The sequence below is a fragment of the Megascapheus bottae genome, chromosome X (assembly GCF_031878675.1).
Source record: "Megascapheus bottae isolate mThoBot1 chromosome X, mThoBot2.hap1, whole genome shotgun sequence".
NCBI classification, from domain to species: Eukaryota; Metazoa; Chordata; class Mammalia; order Rodentia; family Geomyidae; genus Megascapheus; species Megascapheus bottae.
Genome location: NC_143547.1, coordinates 52319664 through 52338736, shown reverse-complemented (window position 1 = coordinate 52338736; position 19073 = coordinate 52319664). Strand labels below are relative to the sequence as shown.

Genomic DNA, 19073 nt, shown 5'->3' with positions numbered 1-19073 from the left:
TTTGCAGTCCAGAGCAGATAGACCTAACAGACATTTATAGAACAACCCATCTAACAACTGCTGAATACAATTTTTTTCTCAGTACATCAAATTTTCTGTGGGACAGATCATGTGATGGAATTTAAAATAAGTTCGGATAGAAAATAATATCATATCATATAGCTGATCTTACCATACTGCAATAAATCTAGAAATTGGAAAATAAGAACTTTACAAAGAACTTGAAATTAAACAAGTTATTATTAAATCATTTTATAAAGGTGATATACAGAGGGGTTATAGTTACATAAGGCAGGTAGTGAGTACATTTCTTTTTGAACAGTGTCACCTCTTCCCTTATGTTCTCCCAGTTTTTTTCCGCCCAACCACACTCCCCCAAAAGTTGGAGAGTTCGTTTTCAAAACAGTGCCTATAAGTAACTGTGCTACCTTTGTCCACCCTTTATCAGTTGTGGGGCTTGAACTCAGGGCCTGAGCTCTGTCGTTGCGCTCAAGGTTAGCACTGTACCACTTTGAGCCACAGCACTACTTCTGGTTCTAGTGGTATTTAGATAGAAGGGTCTCGTGGACTTTCATGCCTGGTCTGCTTTTGAACATTGATTCTCAAATCTCAGTCTTGTGAGTTGCTCAGATTACAGGTATGAGCCACTGGTACCCAGCAAACAAGATATTTCTTGTTGATAAGATAATGATTAAGAAAAAATTAAAACCTGCAACAGATGAAAATGGGAACTCAATTTACCAAATCCTTTGGATTATGGCAAAATCAATACTAACAAGAAAGTCATTAGCAATGCCTATAATAAAAAGAGCAAAAAGATTTTTAAAAAATCGCCTTGTTTCTAAAATAACTAGAAAAAACAAAACTACATTAAACCAAATTTTGCAAAACTAATAAATACCAGTGCAGAAATAACAGATTAAAAGATTAATAAAAGATTAGCCTTTCAAAATGGGTAAACAAATTGAACTCTTGTCAGAAATGATGTAGAAGAAATTTAAAAGATTTTAAGAATTTACTATAACCAATCATATTCTAAGAAATACGAAAATCTAAACAAAAGCACATAATCTTTACCAAGACTGATTCACCCAGAAATAAAACGGAAGCTGGGCACCACTGGCTCACCCCTATAACCCTAGCTACTCAGGAGGCTGAGATTTGAGGATCGTGGTTCAAAGCCAGCCCAGGCAGGAAACACTGTGTGACTCTTACCTCCAATTAACCACCAAAAAGCCAGAAGTGGAGCTGTTGCTCAAGTGGTAGAGCGCTAGCCTTTAGCTGAAGAGCTCAGGGACTTTTCCTAGGCCCAGAGTTCAAGCCCTAGGCTTGAGAAAGAAAAAAACAACAACAACAAAACAGAGCGATTTTATGTAATGTGAATGAGGAAGATCAGAAAGCCTCCTGTGGCTGTGCACCAGTGGCTCACACTTAGAATCCTAGCTACTCAAGATCTCTAAGGCTCAACACATTCAAAGTTAGCCCAGGCAGGAAATTTCATGAGAATCTTATCTCCCATCAACCACAAAAAGAGCGGGAAGTGGAGCTGTGGTTTAAGTGGTCCAGAAATAGCCTTGAGCACAAAAATTCAGGGATAATGTCCACATCCTTAGTCCAAGACCCAGGAGCAATTTCCACACACATTAAAAGTCTCTTATCAGAGACCAGACCAAGAAAGTTTCACTACTGAAATTCTGTCAAACCACTCAAGGAAGTATTTTTATCAATACTTCTTAAGGGATTCTAAAAATTGGAGAGGAAGACATTCCTCAAACTTATTCAGAAGTGAGAAATAATGCACCTATTACCTGGCGAATGTAAATGTAACCCTTCTATACATTACCCAGACAATTTAAAAAAAACTTATTCAACAGGGTCAACATTACCCTGGAATCAAAATCATGCAAGGAAACTAACAAAAGGGTTTTTTCTTGTTTGTTTTTTAAAAGGATAACAAATTATCCTTGCACTGGGATATATCTCAGTGGCCAAGCGCTTGCCTAGCAACTACAACGTACTGGGTTAGATTCCCACTACTAAAAAAGAAGAGAAAAAGATAATATCCTTGATGAACATAGGTTGAAAAATCATCAGTGAAATCTATCATCATGTTAAAATGTTATTTATCAAGATCAAGTATGATTTATTAAAGAGATGCAAAGATGGCTTAACATATATAAGTCAATAAATAAGATACATGCCATTAAAATATCTAAAGACAAAATTCCTATGAACATCTCAACAGGCACAGATAGGGCTGTAGACAAAAGTCAGTATCTCTCCATGAAAAAAAGTCTTTTTTAAAACCCTATAAATATAGAAGGAACATTCCTCAACATAGTAAAGGTCACTTTTGATAGGCCCTCAGATAACATATTTTAATTAGGGAAATTTGAAAGCTACCTGCAGTCTAAAACAAAATGTATGGTGAAGTGTACTTACTTACACTGCATTTAATTAAACCCATTTGTTGAAGTCCTAGCCAGAGCAATTAATCTAGAGAAATAAATAAAGGGTATCCATACTGGAAAAGAATAATCCAAATGCTTTATGTTTGTGAACAAGATCTCATAAAGCTATTTTAACTAAGAAGTAAATTTAGCAACATTGCATGATATAAAAGTAACATAAAATCCGTATCACTGCTGTACCATAGTAAATCACCTGAAATAAATATCAAGAAAATAATACCTTTTAAAATAGTTACAAAATTATCTGGGACCATTTTTTAATAAGAGACATGTGAAATGTTTATCAAGGAAAACACTAAAACATTAAAGAAGTGAACATGTGCATTCCATGGTCACTGATTAAAACAACCTATGCTGTGAAAACTGCCCATTCCGGGAAAGTGGGGCTGTGGCTCAAAGTAGTAGAACACTAGCTCTGAGTGAAAAAGTTCAAGCCCCACAACTAGCCAAAAAAAATCATCCATCTTGCCTGGCACTGGTGGCTCACACCTGTAGTCCTAGTTACACAGAAGGGCCCAATCTGAGAATTGAATTTGAAAGCCAGCGTAGGCAAAAAAAAAAGTCCATGAGATTCCTAATCTCTTATTAATCACCACTGAAAGCCAGAAATGGAACTGTGATTCAAGTGTTAAGTGTTAGCCTTGAATAAAAGAGCTCATGGGCACTCCCAGGCTGTGAGTTCAAGTCCCAGGATAAAGGCCTATACCTCCCAAAGTGATTTTACCGACTTTCTTCATATAAAACCAATGTTAAAATTCCTATGAAACCCTTTCTCCCTGACCCCCAAAACCTGTGAATAGTCAAATACATCTTCACAAAGAACAAAGGAGGAAACCCTATACTATCTGATTTCCAAACGTTATAACCCAGGTGCTGGTGACTTACACCTGTAATCCTAGCTACTTAGGAGGCTTTTCAGAGACTAATGCACAGAATAGTATACACATGTAAAAAACTAACCTACATGATATACAAAAACAACTCAAAACAGACCATACACCCAAATATAAAAACTACTGGAGGACAATGTAGTCTTCATAATAGCATTATGAATAATAACCAAAAAGTGTAAACAAGTCAAATGTTCATCAAATAATTAATAGAGAAAAAAGTGCAGTTCTAGGCTGGGCGCTGGTGGCTCACGGCTGTAATCCTACCAGTGCAGGAAGCTGAGATCTGAAAATCACAGTTCAAAGACAGCCGGGCACTGAAGTCTTTTGAGACACTTATCTCCAATTAACCACCAGAAATCCGGAAGAGGAACTGTGTTCAGTGTGGTAAAGCACTAGCCTTAAGCTGAAGAGCTCAGGGTTGGTGCCCAGGGCCAGAGTCTTTTGGTTTTCACCAACCAAAAAAAAAAAAGTGCAATTCCACCCACACAGTAGAATATTATTTGGCAATGGAAAAGAATAAATGCCTCATTTAATGTTTCACCAGAACATGCATAAAACTCAAAAGCACGGTAGCCGGAAGATATCAATCACCAAGGACCAGATTATTCTTTTTTTGGAGGGGGCGTTGGTCGTGGGACTTGAACTCCGAACCTGGGCGCTGTCTCTGAGCGCTTCAGCTCAAGATTACCGCCCTACCAATTGAGCCACAGCACCACTTCCGGTTTTCTGATGGCTAATTGGAAAAAAGTCTTTAGTACCACGATCCTCTCCTGAGTAGCTAGGATTTCAGGTGTGAGCCACTGTGCCTGGCTAAGACCAGATGTTTTATGATTCCTCTGTGATATGTTCAGATAGGCAAATCCATACTCAAAAATAAATCCTTTGGTTTCATAGGACTGAGGGAGTGAGGATAGGGAGAGAGTATTGATTTTTTTTTCTGGGATTAAATGTTCTGAATTATTCTGGTGGTTGTACAATTCTTTGAATATGCTAGAACCCACAGAATTGTATATTTTGAGCAGGTAAAGTTTGTGGCATGTAAATTATACCTCAACGAAGATATTTTAGAAGGTAATTATGGAAAAAATAATAACAGAATGATATTCCCATCATAGAAATTTCAAACACTCTGGTGGAGAATTGATAATACTAGATGGACGAGTCATAGAATTAGTGGCAGAAAGACGGGATGGTTACTACACTGTTGGTGGGAGTGTAAACTCGTACAGCCAATATGGAAAGCAGTATGGCACTTCCTCAAAAGACTAAACATAGAGCTCCCCTATGACCAAGCAATTCCACTACTTGGCATTTACCCAATCATCCAGAAACAAGGACATACTAAAGTCACTAGCACAATGATGTTCACTGCAGCACTATTTACCATAGCAAAGATATGGAATCAACCCAGATGCCCCCTAATAAATGACTGGATTGAGAAGATGTATTTATATAAAATGGATTTCTATTCTGCCATCAGAAGGAATGACATCGCTCCATTTGTCAGGAAATGGAAAGGCTTGGAAAAAATCATATTAAGTGTAGTAAGCCAGACCCAAAGGAATATAGGCTCAATGGTTTCCCTCATTTGTAATAATTAGTACACATCTATGACTCTCCTAGCAGAGGATTATAATAGCTCAAAACCTATATACATAAGCTCATATAGGATGAGACTAGATGAAAGGATCTCTAGGATATGGAAACAAGAGCTTTATCTTGAGTGATTATTGTTCTTAATTTACTATGTTATTATTCTTCTCCTTTGTTGCCCTTTGGTTAATCTCATATTGTTACTGTATCTGACTTTGTTTAACTGTACCCCCTCTATACATTACCTCCATAATAAAAAAGAAAATGGAAAAAAAAGAAGAAAAAGAATTAGTGGCAGAAGATTTAAGTTCATCACATGGGATTACCTCCTAAACACTTTTATTGGAATATTTTAAAAGAAAAAATATTTATTTTACCATAGAAAAGGAATAGACCAATGCTGTATTTTTAACAAGTACAATTGGGAAAAGAAATCCACAGCAACCCTCCTTTATGTCTTTTGCTGAATGAATGAAACATGTGCAATGAAACCTGACATTTTCCGAATTCCCTGTTTCTAATTTCCCAAGCAAGTAATTAACCAACTTTGTTTTAAAATTCTCTTTCCCCCTACACACAGATTTCCAAAGAAGTGTTGACATTTTGCATTACAATCAACAATCAATGTGAATTGTTTGGTAAAAATGGAAATATCCTGAAGGTTAGAATTTCTAAAGGGCAAATCAGCTTTAAAATGCCAAATTAACAAATTAGCTTGTGAGATTTACAAGCAAAAATATGTCAAATATTATACAAAATGTAGCAAGTATTATATTTTTCAGGTAAATAAATTTAGAAGTTCTTTATAAAACTATCCTTAATATTCAGATTTTTCTTTGCTTTCATTTTATTTATCAGATGCAAATTTCTCAGCTGACAAAGCAAGAGAGTTAAATTTAGAAAAACTCACTTCAACCTTTTACTTCAAATCCACAGAAGTGTTAATTTCAGGGTATTGTCTAATAGATATAAAATTCCAAAGAAATGTATTTTTCATAATGCCTGGCTTTTGACAGTGTTAAATTGTTTAATACATAATGGAAGCAAAAATGTGTACTAGACAATTGCGAGTATCATGTGCACTATTTAAATAAAGAGTAGGAAAAATATTGCCTAAATTTTTAGAATTTTTCAGACCCTGTTCTAAAATAACCTGCTTTTCTAACGAGTTCTCTGACCCAGCAATTCCACTACTTGGCACTTAACCAATCATCCAGAAACAAGGACATACTAAATCCACTAGCACAACGATGTTCATTGCAGCACTATTTACCATAACAAAGATATGGAACCAACCAAGATGTCCCTCAGTTGATGAGTGGATCAACAAGATGTGGTAAAATTTATACACAATGGAATTCTATGCTGCTGTCAGAAAGAATGACATCGCCCCATTTGTTAGGAAATGGAAAGACTTAGAAAAAATCATATTAAGTGAAGTAAGCCAGACTCAATGGAACATAGGCCCAAGAGTCTCCCTCATTTGTCAAAGTCAGTAGAAACCTTGGGCTCTCCTAGCAGAGATTTACAATAGAACAAAATCTAGAGACATAAGGCCAAATAGTATGACACTAAATGTAAGGACCTCCAGGATAAAGAAACAAAAGCCATATAATGAGTGACTGTTGTCCTTAATGTACTATGTTATCTCTTATCTCTTTTGCTATCCCTTGGTTATCTCATATTGTTACAATAATTCACCTTGTTATCTGATATATTTATATGTATTTAATTGGTTATTTGAAATTGGATAGGGAAGGGGGAAATCAAGATAAGAGGGGGGGGAGAAAGGAAATGGGGACCATGTCATGAGAAAGGGTATCAATGTTTGTGAAGTAATGCACCTTGTATCTGGTGAATATAATATAACCCTTCTATTAATTACAATAAAAAATTAATTAATTAAAAATAGTTCTCTAGTTCATATTTTATAGACAAAACAATAGAATCAGCTGTTAAACTCCAATGTGTATTCTAAAATTATGAACATTGAAGAGGAAACTTAGAAATTACATTGAAACTCTTTTCTTTTGGCTCTTTTCTCTTTTCACCCAACTCTCTTTAAAAAGGTATTACTGGGCTTCTGGGTGGGCGCGGATGGGGCCATGGAGAAGCTCCGGCGGGTCCTGAGCGGCCAGGACGAGGAGCAGGGCCTGACCACGCAGGCTGTCTTACATTTAGAAGCATTCTAGGGGACTGCTGATTCCAAGTGCAGGTTATTTGTCATAACCTGTCATGTGAGATTATCTCAAGGAAGATATAGGAGGAGAAAGACATACTGTATCACCGAGGACCATTCCATTTTGTTGCTGATGAGTTTCAGCACCAGATAGAAGTGCTTTGCCATATGCTTCGTGGACGGCATTTTCTCCTCTATCCTTGGAACTGGATTGCTGTGGCTTCCCAACATAAAGCTTTTTGCTGCGTTTTACACCCTTGGGAACCTTTCTGCCTTGGCCAGTACCTGCTTTCTGATGGGACCAGTGAAGCAGCTGAAGAAAATGTTTGAAACCACAAGATTGTTGGCAACCGTTATTATGCTTCTATGCCTCGTCTTTACCCTGTGTGCCGCCTTGTGGTGGCACAAGAAGGGACTGGCCATATTATTCTGCATATTGCAGTTCTTATCCATGACATGGTACAGTCTGTCCTACATCCCATATGCAAGGGATGCAGTTCTTAAGTGCTGCTCTTCTCTCCTAAGCTGAATGTCCTAACGTGCTTGTGGCCTGGAGCACTGGAGTGTTGCTACATTGTGCTTGTGGACCGTGCTATGTTTGAAGTACACAGTTCCAACAGAACCCTGCTTTCCAGAGCAGAAGATCCCTCCTGTACTCGTGAAGGCCCACACCGCCCACACCACCCACACGTTCATGCTGTGGCTCCCTCCACTCCGTGTCATTGACCTGCTTTCCAAAGATGGGGAGACTTCTAATCATTGCCAATTGTAAATACTTTTGCACAGTTTTTTTAATCTTTTCTTTTTTTATTGTCAGGATAATGTATAGGGTTACAGTTACATTTGTCAGGTAGTAGGTGCATTGCTTCTCAAACATTGATATCCCTTCTCATGTTTTTGTCCCTGTTTCCCTCCCCTAACCCCTCCCCAGTTTTTTAATCTTTTCAAGGCAGATTTTGAAATGTGACTAAGGGATGAATCTGTGCTGCAGGGTGCATTCATCTTACTTGGTTTTCTTAAAATGTCTACATTTTAAAGATCTTTTTTTAACTTAAAAAAAAGGTATTACTGGATCAGGAGTTTGGCCTAGTGGTAGAGTGCTTACCTAGCATGCACAAAGACCCGGGTTCGATTCCTCAGTACCATATACATAGAAAAAGCTAGAAGTGGTGCTGTGGCTCAAGTGGTAGAGCTCTAGACTTGAGAAAGCTCAAGGACAGTGCTCAGGCCCTGAGCTGAAGTCCCAAGGATGGCAAAAAAAAAGAAGATATTACTTACCCTACAGTTACAGCTGTATTAATTAGAAACTCCAGGAACACAAAATCCTGTTTCTAAAAGTACTGAGTTTATTTTAAAGCATCATATCAAGTTAGAATCCAGTAAATAAAGCCATGATTTCACTACACGCTGAATTTTTTTTTTTGCAGAATATAGATTTGAAAACAACAGATAGGTTAAAGAAAAAGGTGTTTATTTTGTAAAGTGTAACATGGAATCAGTGTGTATTTTCTGTGTAGTTGATTTAGGCCATACTTCTGGTGTTTTGGGAAGTCTTCAAAATATTTTAAGTTGCTCTTTTACTTGATACTTGTGCTATTTGATGAATAGAGGAATAGGATATAGTTGCTCCACTTAGTTGTATATAATCACACATAGATCTTTAACCTGAAATGAAAAGGCCCAGTGGCATTTATGATCACAAATTGTATTTAAGCGTGAAGAACAAAGAAACCATAAGATTTTTTGTAGCAAAATCCCCCCAAAACAAACTTTAGGCAATAGTATCATAAGTTTTTATAATGTCCATTTTACCAAATTAAGTAATTTAGAAACATAATTCCATCATAGCTGTGGAACTAACCAAGGGACTTCTAAATCTGATGAATTTATTGCCTTTTACGAGATGCCTTCTCTTCTAATCACTTAATGTGCAATAGAAGGGCACATTGAGGGGCCCAGAAAACATATGTTTCAGTATGAAGAAATTTCTTCTACAAAAGAACTGGGAATGTCATAATCATTGTAAGAAATCTTAATGTGTAATCTACCATACACATTATTTGCAAGTATACTTTATTCACAGTAATATCAAATTTAAAAGGCCCATGTTTTTGTTCACTCAAGTTAACAAGGTAATTTAGGAAGCAGAGCCTTCCTCCTTTAAATTCCATGTCTAGCTGTAGATATACTTAAGCTGCAATAAGAATATCAAAAAAGGAGGTGTTTTCTTTGTAAAATCACTGAAGTACATAAAATGCCTTGGCAGATAACAATGCTAGTTCTATCCTATTCTATTCTATGATATCTACTTAAGATGTTATGTTCATCACCCAATCATTTCACCAGAGTGTTCACATTTTAATTATGTATTCATTTTGATTGTTTGCATGCGAGAAACCAACTAACAACATTAAGCCTGTTTCTTTTGAAGCCAAGATACTTTTGCCATTTTAAAAAGCAAAGGAGACTCATTTTTCAAGATGCTGATGGCAGAACGCTGAACATTCATGCTTGCTGTTTTGCCTGGGCTTCTGCCTCCTAAAATGAAAGACAAACAAAACAGGTAAGTCTAAATATCACAAAAGTAATTACCCATGTGTATTTTGGTTGGAATACATTAGCTAAAATTGCTAAGAATATTCAAAGGCAGAGTAATTTCCCCCAGAAAATAAGTCTTTAAAAATCCATCACGGAAAAATTCTAACATAGAAAGTGCTGTCTGGAAACATGCAACATAAGACTAGCTAATTATTGTTATTTTTATTAGCCACTGTTATTGATTTTGAAATAATTCCATAAAATAAGTGTTTTATGGTGTATTACTGATATTTTCTTTCAAAACAGCTTCCTACATTTTGGGGAGGGAAGGTGGCTTAAAAAATTGAATTCATAAGCATTGTTATCTAAGTATAGAGTTTTGTTTGTTTAAATTACTATTCATTCAAATATTGTTCCTTTTATGTTTCTTGTTAGTTCAAGATAAGGTTTCTTCTTTTTGCCAGGCATGGGGCTTGAACTCAGGACCTGGGAACTGTCCCTAAGCTTCTTTTGCTTAAGGCTAGCACTCTAAAATTTTAGCCACAGTGCCACTCCAGACTTTTATTGTAAATGTGGTACTAAGGACTTGAACTCAGGAATTTATGCATGATAGGTAAGCACTCTACCAACTAGGCCACATTCCTGGCCAGGTTGTTTCTTCTTGTCTGGAAAGAAATTACCTCTAACACAGAAGTCTAAATTGTATGTGCACTCTGGCTTCCAATATACTATTTCACATAAATTAAACTTCAAAGAAAATGTGTAATGAGAGACCTTGGCAAAAGAAATAGACTATCAAACTGAATAAGTAACAACATCAAAAGGACACAGGAGTAGCTGGGTATCCAAGATACTAGATCTTAAAGAAAGAGAACAAACAAAAATACCAAAGGCAAAAATAAAGGCAAGAGGAAAAGACACTGTACTTCATCTTTAATACATCCTTAACAACAGAGGTGAACTATATCACTTAATGCTTTCTAAAATATCTAGAAAGAAGAAAGGGAAGGAGTGGAAAGGGAAGGGAGGGGGAGGAAGAGAGAAGAGGAAACAGGGAAGGAATATATCTTTTACCAACATTGTACATCTTTTCTCATTTGCTTTTAACAATTTCCTCTTACCCTCAGATTTTATATAAAGATTCATCAAAACCTTAATATCATCAGGCACAGAAAATATATTCTCTGCTACCACGGAAACAAGATACAAGGACTGAATTTCAAATTCAGTCTAGTCAAATATATATATGTATATATATAATACATATTATATATATAATATATATACACATATATAGTAAAGACTTAGCAAGACTCTATCTAAAAGAATAAGCTTGGTGGTACTTGCCTGTAATCCTAACTAAAAGAGAGATGGAGGTAAACAGTTCATATTCCAAGCCTGACTAGGGGACAAGAGTGAAACTATGTCAAAAAGGCTAAAGCAAAAAGAACTACTTTAAGGGGCAAAATGACTGAATAGAAAGCTCCAGAGTTCAAATCCTAGTAATGCCCACAAACAAGCAAACAAACAAATGTAACATCTATAGTTGGAGAAGCAGTTAATATGGCTAATTAAATATTTAATTTGAATTAGCATGTAGCACCTGTGAGTAAACCAGCAATTTCAAAGCAAACTAGTTCATTATAATCACATCCGCTCAATCTTCGCTATAATGAATCACAAATTTCAGAGCTCTCAATTATCCTGAAGTTACTAACTTCCAAAACAGAAGTCAAGACAAAAATTCTTTTAACTTACCTTTAGAATATATCATAAAGTAAAATTTTAACTAAAGCTTTATTATTACTTGAAAGGAAAGAGTATTTATAGATTCATGAGTAATCTAATTAACCAGAGAACGGCTGAAACAAAAATATGAGGTGCTTATACTCCACTTTAATGCAAACATCATTCCACACATGTACTGGCTTTGAATCCAAGTAACCCTGGGTTCAAATTCCTGTTGTATCCTTGGACAAATTATTTATATTGTTTACATGAGTATCAGGTTGTTTTCCACTGTAGAATAACATTAAGAATACCTCACTTGCTGGGCACAGTAGCTCATGCCTGTAATCCTAGCTACTCAGGAGGCTGAGATCTGAGAATCACAGTTCAAAGCCAGCCCAGGCACTAAAGAACGTGAGATTCATATCTCCAATTACTCCAATTAATCAATAGAAAATGGGAAATGGGGCTGTGGCTCAAGGGGTAGAGTGGTACCCTTGAGCTGAAGAGATCAGGGACAACGCCCAGGACCAGAGGTCAAGCATCATGACCCACAAAAACAAAGAAAAAAAAAGAAAAAAAAAGAATACTTCACTTGCCGGGCACCAGTGGCTCATCCTAGCTACTCAGGAGGCTAAGATCTGAGGATCATGGTTCAAATGCCAGCCCAGGCATGAAATTCTATGAGATTCTTATCTCCAAATGAATCTCACAAAACTGGAAGTGGTGCTGTGGCTCAAAGTAGAGACGTAACCTTGAGCTGAAGAGTTCACAATTACTTCCTGGGTAATTGCTTTATCATTTGAACTACATCCCAACCCATTGTACCAGGTTAAAAAAAAGTATAAGGGCTGGGAGTGTGGCCTAGTGGTAGAGTGCTTGCCTAACATGCATGAAGCTCTCGGGCAGTGACCAGACCCAGATTTCAAGCCCCACGATGGACAAAAACAATAACAAAAACAGAAGTGATAGAAGAATAAGAAATTTTATGTGAAGTTCATACCCAATGTAAGGCCCATGACAGGCATCACCTAATTTTCCTCTATCTCCCTCTCCTCTTTTGTGACTAGTAACTAATACTAAGCCCAGAGCTTACAGTAGTATTTGGAGATTTCAAAGAGTAAAGCACATTAAATAGAAGTAAAATTGCTTTAATTATCACCTCACAGGCAAACTCCACAGTCCTTCCTCTGAACATGATTACTCAACCAAAGTATATGGAAAAATTTCTCTAAAACATCTCCCTCTATTCCCTCAACACATTAAAGAATGTGTATTTTCCAGGGGGAAAATAAAAGAAAATGGGCTGAGAGTATGCCTACCATGCAGGAAGCCCTGAGTTCAAAACCCCAGTACCACAAAATATTATATTACAATACTGGGTTTTAGAAGTCCTTCTCTCCACCTGCCTGCCCTTTCTACACCCTCATCCTGGATAAGCTCTGGGTTCTCTTTCTCAGTACCACATACAGAAAAAAAGCTGGAAGTGATGCTGTCACTCAAGTGGTAGAGCACTAGCCTTGAAAAAGCCCAAAGATAGTACCCAGGCCCTGAGTTCAAGCCTAGGACAGGCAAAAAAGTATGAAATTTTTGAAGGCTTTTTAAAGGTAGTACCAACTTATGCTATTGCTAATGTTTCAGTGCACTCTTTAGTACTGTATATATCTTGTTTTGTTTTTCTTCTGATTTCATAGGTGAAAAAAACATTTTATACATTTCTCTTTTTTTCCAGGCCTGAGGCTTAGACTCAGAGCCTAAGCTCTGTCCTTGGGCTTTCTCAAGGCTAGAGCTATACCACTCGAGCCACAGCAGCACTTCCAGCTTTTTCTATGTATGTGGTACTGAGGAATTGAAGCCAGGTCTTTGTGCATGCTAGGAAAGCACTCTACCACTAGGTCAAACCCCTGGTCCGTATCTTATCAAGGAACTTTTCCAACATAGGTTAACTAGTTGTATTTTTTATTTAGTATATTCAGTATATTCTTTCTGTTCAACCAGTTCTTTCTGAAAAGTTCATATCCGATTAAAGGGAGAAAGTTCTGAAAACTGACTTGCAAAATAAGCAAAATAATAGGTTGATATCAAATTCATAATTTTTATTTTAGATGACATAGCATAATCTCCTTAACAATTGCAGCGTTAGGAGCCTCAAACTTGTCATCACAGCTACTTGGAAGGTGGATTGAGGAATCATAGATTGAGGCCACCTCAGGCATAAAACAGATCATGAGATACTATCCTGAGTAATGGTGGTTGGGCAGAGTGGTGTGTGCCTATCATCGCAGAAAAGCAAGAAAGCACAAATAGAAGTCCAGGCCTACCCAGGAATAAAACAAGGCTCTAGTTCAAAATAAGTGGTCAAGGCAAAAAAGCAGCTGGCAGAGTGCCTCAAGAGGTATCATGTCTGTTTAGTAAACATGAGGGCCTAAGGTCAAATTCAGCTTCTAACACCACCTTCACCCCCCCCCAAAATCAACCTGTCATGTTCATTTCCAAAACTGCCTTGTTTTTTACCCATATATTTTTTACTGTAATTAATAGAAGGGTTACATTATATTCACCAGATACAAGGTGCATTACTTCACAAACATTGATACCCTTTCTCATGTCTTGGTCCCCATTTCCCTCCCCCCACCCACACTCCTCATCTTGTTTTCCTCCCTTCCCTATCCAACTTCAAATAACCAAATACACATATATACAATATATCAGACAACAAGGTGAAATACTATAATATGGGATAGCCAAGGGACTGCATAATATAGTACATTAAGGATAACAATCACTCATTATATGGCTTTTGTTTCTATATCCAGGAGGTCCTTTCATTTAGTGTCATACTATATCAAAACTGCCTTCTTAACCTAATATACTAACTTCTTTCTATCCAATCTTTAAAAAAAAAAACAACAACAAATTCATTCCTACTTCTAGGCTTAAACAATGATACAAAGACAAACCAAAGGGGGGAAAAACACAACAGCCACACTGACTGGTTCCAACACTGGCTCACAGATTCTAATTTCAGCTAGGCCTGTTCAAACATTCTTTCATTCATAATCATAGCCTACTTCTTTGGCTATTTTCAGCAACTAAATCCTTTCTTTTCTCAAAGTTCTAATCTTCCAAATTCCCCCTCACTTCTTCCAACCTCATTCTAAATGTAGGGTACTTTCAAATGTGAACTTTCCTAACATTCCCACACCAAGTTTCTTTTTATTTTGAATCCATCTTTCCTCATTGCCTCCCCATCTCATAAGTTCATATACTCTGTTCCTTTCCAAAACTAACCTTGGAAGTCTTGGAAAGACTTGGATCACTCTAAACTGTTGGACCACTCCAATGCTTTCTCTAAGGCTTTTGTTTCATTTCCCAATCACTCAAGTAAGATGCCCCAGAGACAGGATTAGCTTCCAGTTCTTTGCATGTACAAACATCTCATTAATTGTTAAATCCTACAACCTGATTTTTCTGTGCCTCATTAATAAAGCCAATTCCCTTCCTAAAACTGTTGCCCCATTTCAGACTCTCAATCATTTCCCTGTATACAGCTGCCAAATTTTGTTTGTTAAGAAATAGCTTGCATTTCTCCTTAACATACTGAATTAGGAAGAGCTTTGTTTTCTCTCATTTCTTACTGTGGCTTTTGAATGCATAATGGATAATACTGGAACTGCTTAACCCAAGAATCATTATCTGGGTCCCAATCCTCAACCTTCTCTAGTTAACACCTCTTATTCTAAGACCATACTGTACTGCACTCTGTTCCCATGTGAAGCAGTACTTCAATGTGAGCTTCCGTACGAAAGATACCTTAGTGCCATGTGAGTATTTAAAAATGTTTAACAGTCCAAATGCCACTCCTCTGTGAAAACTTTCCAGATCATCCAAGAAATAATTTATGGTGATTTGTTCTGAGCTCTTATAACATTTGCTTACGTTAGTCTCACTGAATTTATCACAGTACATTTTCAATTATAATTATTTACAGATATATCTGTAATAAAGTTATCTGCAAAGATATTATTAGTAGGTAATAAACAATATTAGGAATGGGCTATATCATTTATATTTGATCCACCAATAATGTCTGTGCTTGACACTCAATATTTGCTGAATGAATTAATGAATCTAATTTTAACTGGAGGGAAGTCTCCAAACACAATATAGACTCGCCTCTAATAAATTCAATGGCTTAAATTGGAATTTACCTACTTATTTAAATAAAAGTGCCTTACCTAACTTTTTTTAATGATACAAACATACAAATCCTAAAGTATAACATTTTATTCATGGGAAAAATAAGTTTGGCAAGGTATCAGAATCGTACAGTTGCACAATCATACATTTGTAAATTCTGTCTAGTGAAAACACAAACAATAATACAGACTTTCAAAATTGGGGAAAGAGTAGGAATTTGAATAATCTGTTTAAGATAAAACTAGTAGCTAAAAGAATAACATAGATAATCACAGAACAGGAGATAAATTTTTATTAAACTGGCTTCTGTGGAGAAGACCTATTATAACCACAAAGGTATATTTAAAGTCCAAAGCTCTGAGACATTTCATTAGACAGGCAATTTCATTTTTGCTTGCTTTATTTAGTCTCTCCTGGGAACACTGCCACTTGAAAAGTTGATTTGTATTGGCCAAGAAATGAAAAAACAAATTTAGCCAGTAATTTAGTCACTAGTTTTGTAACTCAAATAATCTTAATTTAGTTTGAATAGATGACTCAATCATTTTCTCTCATACAAAGAAAATAAATGCTGCTTAAGGAGATTATCATGAAATAAGATATTTGTTGTCCATGTAGAACTGTGCACGGCAGTTGGAATAATGGAGTCATTTAAGTTGCTAATCATTTATTTGTGAATGAATAGTGATAAACTCATTGCCTTGGGAAGCTTGATGAGAAGTTGTACTTACCCCCTTCTTCCAATACATGTATTTTCTAACTTAATATGTGTGGTTCTGCACATTTGTCTGTCCTGCTAGGCATTCAATGTATACAGAACAGGGATGTTGATTTATAACAATGATGCACTGCTTTTGACTTAAACAGATGTAAAAAAAAAGAAAGAAAAAGCCAACTGGCAATAAAATGATGTATAACGCAGGATAAAAGAAGCATACCTTTGAACCAGGTGGAGCTGTCAATCCTAAAAAGGCATACACTGCATTATTTTCTCGAGCTTCAAAGAAGGCATCATAGTCCTTAGTACAAAGGAAGCAAAAAGTATTAGCAAACACCCATAATGTTGAAAATCTAGAAGGACTAGTAAAAAGTGATCAGGTTTCTGGATTCCATTTTCCGTGGGTTAGAAGGTGTTCTGATCCGTGGGACAAAAAATGCAGAATAGTTTATTCTCTGTCACATTGAAGTTACATGGGTTCATAACTTCCTGCTACCATAAGCAGCCAGTGAGGTCTATTAATCTCTCCAATTACTCAGTCAAATACTCATTTCCTCAGTGTCTTCAGTGGAAGAGTTACTACCTACCTATATATGCTAAAAGCCACAGAATCATGAAACTAGGTTGAATTTTGAGGAAGAGAATGATCAGTTCATAAAATATGACCAGAAAAGAAAACACCAAGTCACTACGAGGTTTGAAACCTTTGTATCCATAAGCAAGTTCACATAACTGAATGGGGTTACTGCTTCCCACTACCATCTTGTAAGCCACTAAGCTTGCTCCTACATTAACAAAGAAGTCACCTAACTATGCTTTAGGATCTTATCACTTGACTGGAAAAGGATAGATACTACCAATCTGCCTCAGTATGTGAGGATCTTCTCTAAGAGACAAAATTCTCTAAGGAGAATCTTTATTCTGAAAGCATTTATGCTGTGTGTGAAATGATAATGAATAATGTTTCACTGCATAGAGGAATTCACTCTTGATGTATGTTACTGGAATTTCAGGAAAAAAAAAACATCACTTTTTTCCTCAAGAGAATTCCTGTAAATGACTGTGTTGTTTACTCCCATACTTGTATCAATAAGGAGGGCTGGTTATGTAGAATGTGCTCAATCACTTTTTGTGGGATAAGTGAATTAATTTGCCTTAGTTAAGAAGCACTGCCTCATTTATTTCACATATTATGTTCCCCTGAAGTGGCACTTCCCATGGAGAAGTAGATTACATAAGTATGGTAAATCAAATTTACCCTTATAATCCAAATGTGCTTATTTTCCACAAATAATTGCCTCTAAAAGCTAAACGTGAAGACCTGGCAAAATAAATACATCAAATCCCTATAGCCCTTTTATTTGCTTTCTGTATCAATTTGCTTTCTATATCATGCCAGAATGTGTATGTGGCTTCCTGTATCAGATTCCCAATCAGCTCCAAAGAAGAAATTTGGGCTTCCTTGTAATGATACCAAGAATGAGTATGAACTATTACAGTTACTTTAATATATAGGGAATGAAGAATAAAGAATGAAAGTAATTATTCCATCAATGTACTCGATTAAAATGATGGTCAGATTAAGAGAGACGAAATATGATTTTCTTCCCTAATTCTTTATATGAATTGAACCAGTAAGTTAATTTTTTCCCAGTCTTGGGCTTGAGCTCAGGGCCTGAGCACTGTCCTTGGGTTTTCTCAAGGCTAGAGCTCTACCACTTGAGCCTCAGCACCACTTCCTGTTTTTTTCTATATGTGGTACCGAGGAATTGAACCTGGGTATTCATGCATGCTAGGCAAGCACTTTAACCCCTAGGCCAAACTCCTGGCCCTAAAACTTTAAGAAAATCCATGAATGAGACCAAGATACAAATACTACTAGCTTCAAGTAGAAAACAAGATAGATGTCTATTAATTTTTTGTGGATCTTTGGGCTTGAACTCAGCCTGGGCCCTTCAGCACTTCAGCTCAAGGCTATAGACCTAGCCCTGGGCCTGGGCGTTGTGCTCTACAGCTGGGCGTTGAGCTCTACAGCTCAAGGCTACCTCCCTACTCTTGAGCCAAGCCACAATTCCCATTCTCTAGGGATTAATTGGAGATAAGAGTCTCAAGTCCTTTTGTGCCAGGGCTGGCTTTGAACCTTGATCGTCAGATCTCAGCCTCCTGAGTAGCTAGGATTACAGGCGTGAGCCTCTGCGCCAGCTTATTAACTTAATTTTAATCTAACTAAAACAACTGATTGTTTTCTAGAACCTTCTCCTTGTACATATTAGAAACAATAGAATTGTTAGGCTATATCTTTATTTGGGCATTTTACTTTTTTTTTTTTTGGTGAATAAGAGCTCATTTATTTACTTCCTCGTGCAATAGAATGTACTCCAGCCACTTAGGATCCATGCAGACAACAAAAGATTTTATGCAGCAAAAATAATTATATGCGGATTTGGAGGTGATAGGGACAGAAACAGCATAGCCAGAAGGCAATCTAGTTTAATAAACAAGACGTTTGAAATGTGTCCTTACCCCACGGTACTGGCTTTCATTGAAAATCTGAGGCGGCAGGGGGTGCCCTGTTGCTGGACGACTGTCTGCAGGTACATTTTCTCTCATCCACTTCCTATTCTCTTCATTGGCTGCAATATCTTTCTCTTCAAATCCAATTTTGTTGGCTTCTAAGAAGCCAAGCACATCTTGCTGTTTCTTCTTAATCTAGAATGCAACGGACAAGAAACCATATTGCTAAGCAAATAGCT

The 19073-nt window shown here is 36.7% G+C and overlaps 1 protein-coding gene and 1 pseudogene across 1 annotated transcript in view; one reads left to right on the top strand and one right to left on the bottom strand.

Annotated features, from left to right (window-relative positions):
• Nucleotides 1–7062: 7062 nt before the first annotated feature.
• Nucleotides 7063–7673, top strand: LOC150041092 (vesicle transport protein SFT2A-like; annotated as a pseudogene).
• A 913-nt stretch (nt 7674–8586) lies between these two features.
• The window catches only part of Sh3bgrl (SH3 domain binding glutamate rich protein like), a 77045-nt gene continuing 66558 nt past the window's right edge, over nt 8587–19073 (bottom strand). Inside the window, exons 2-4 of the mRNA XM_090326082.1 lie at nt 18844–19029; nt 16541–16621; nt 8587–9674 (exon numbers count right to left, since the gene is read on the bottom strand). Of these exons, the coding sequence (XP_090182208.1) occupies nt 9642–9674; nt 16541–16621; nt 18844–19029 (300 nt within the window). The 3' untranslated portion in view covers nt 8587–9641. The remainder of the gene's footprint in view (nt 9675–16540; nt 16622–18843; nt 19030–19073) is intronic.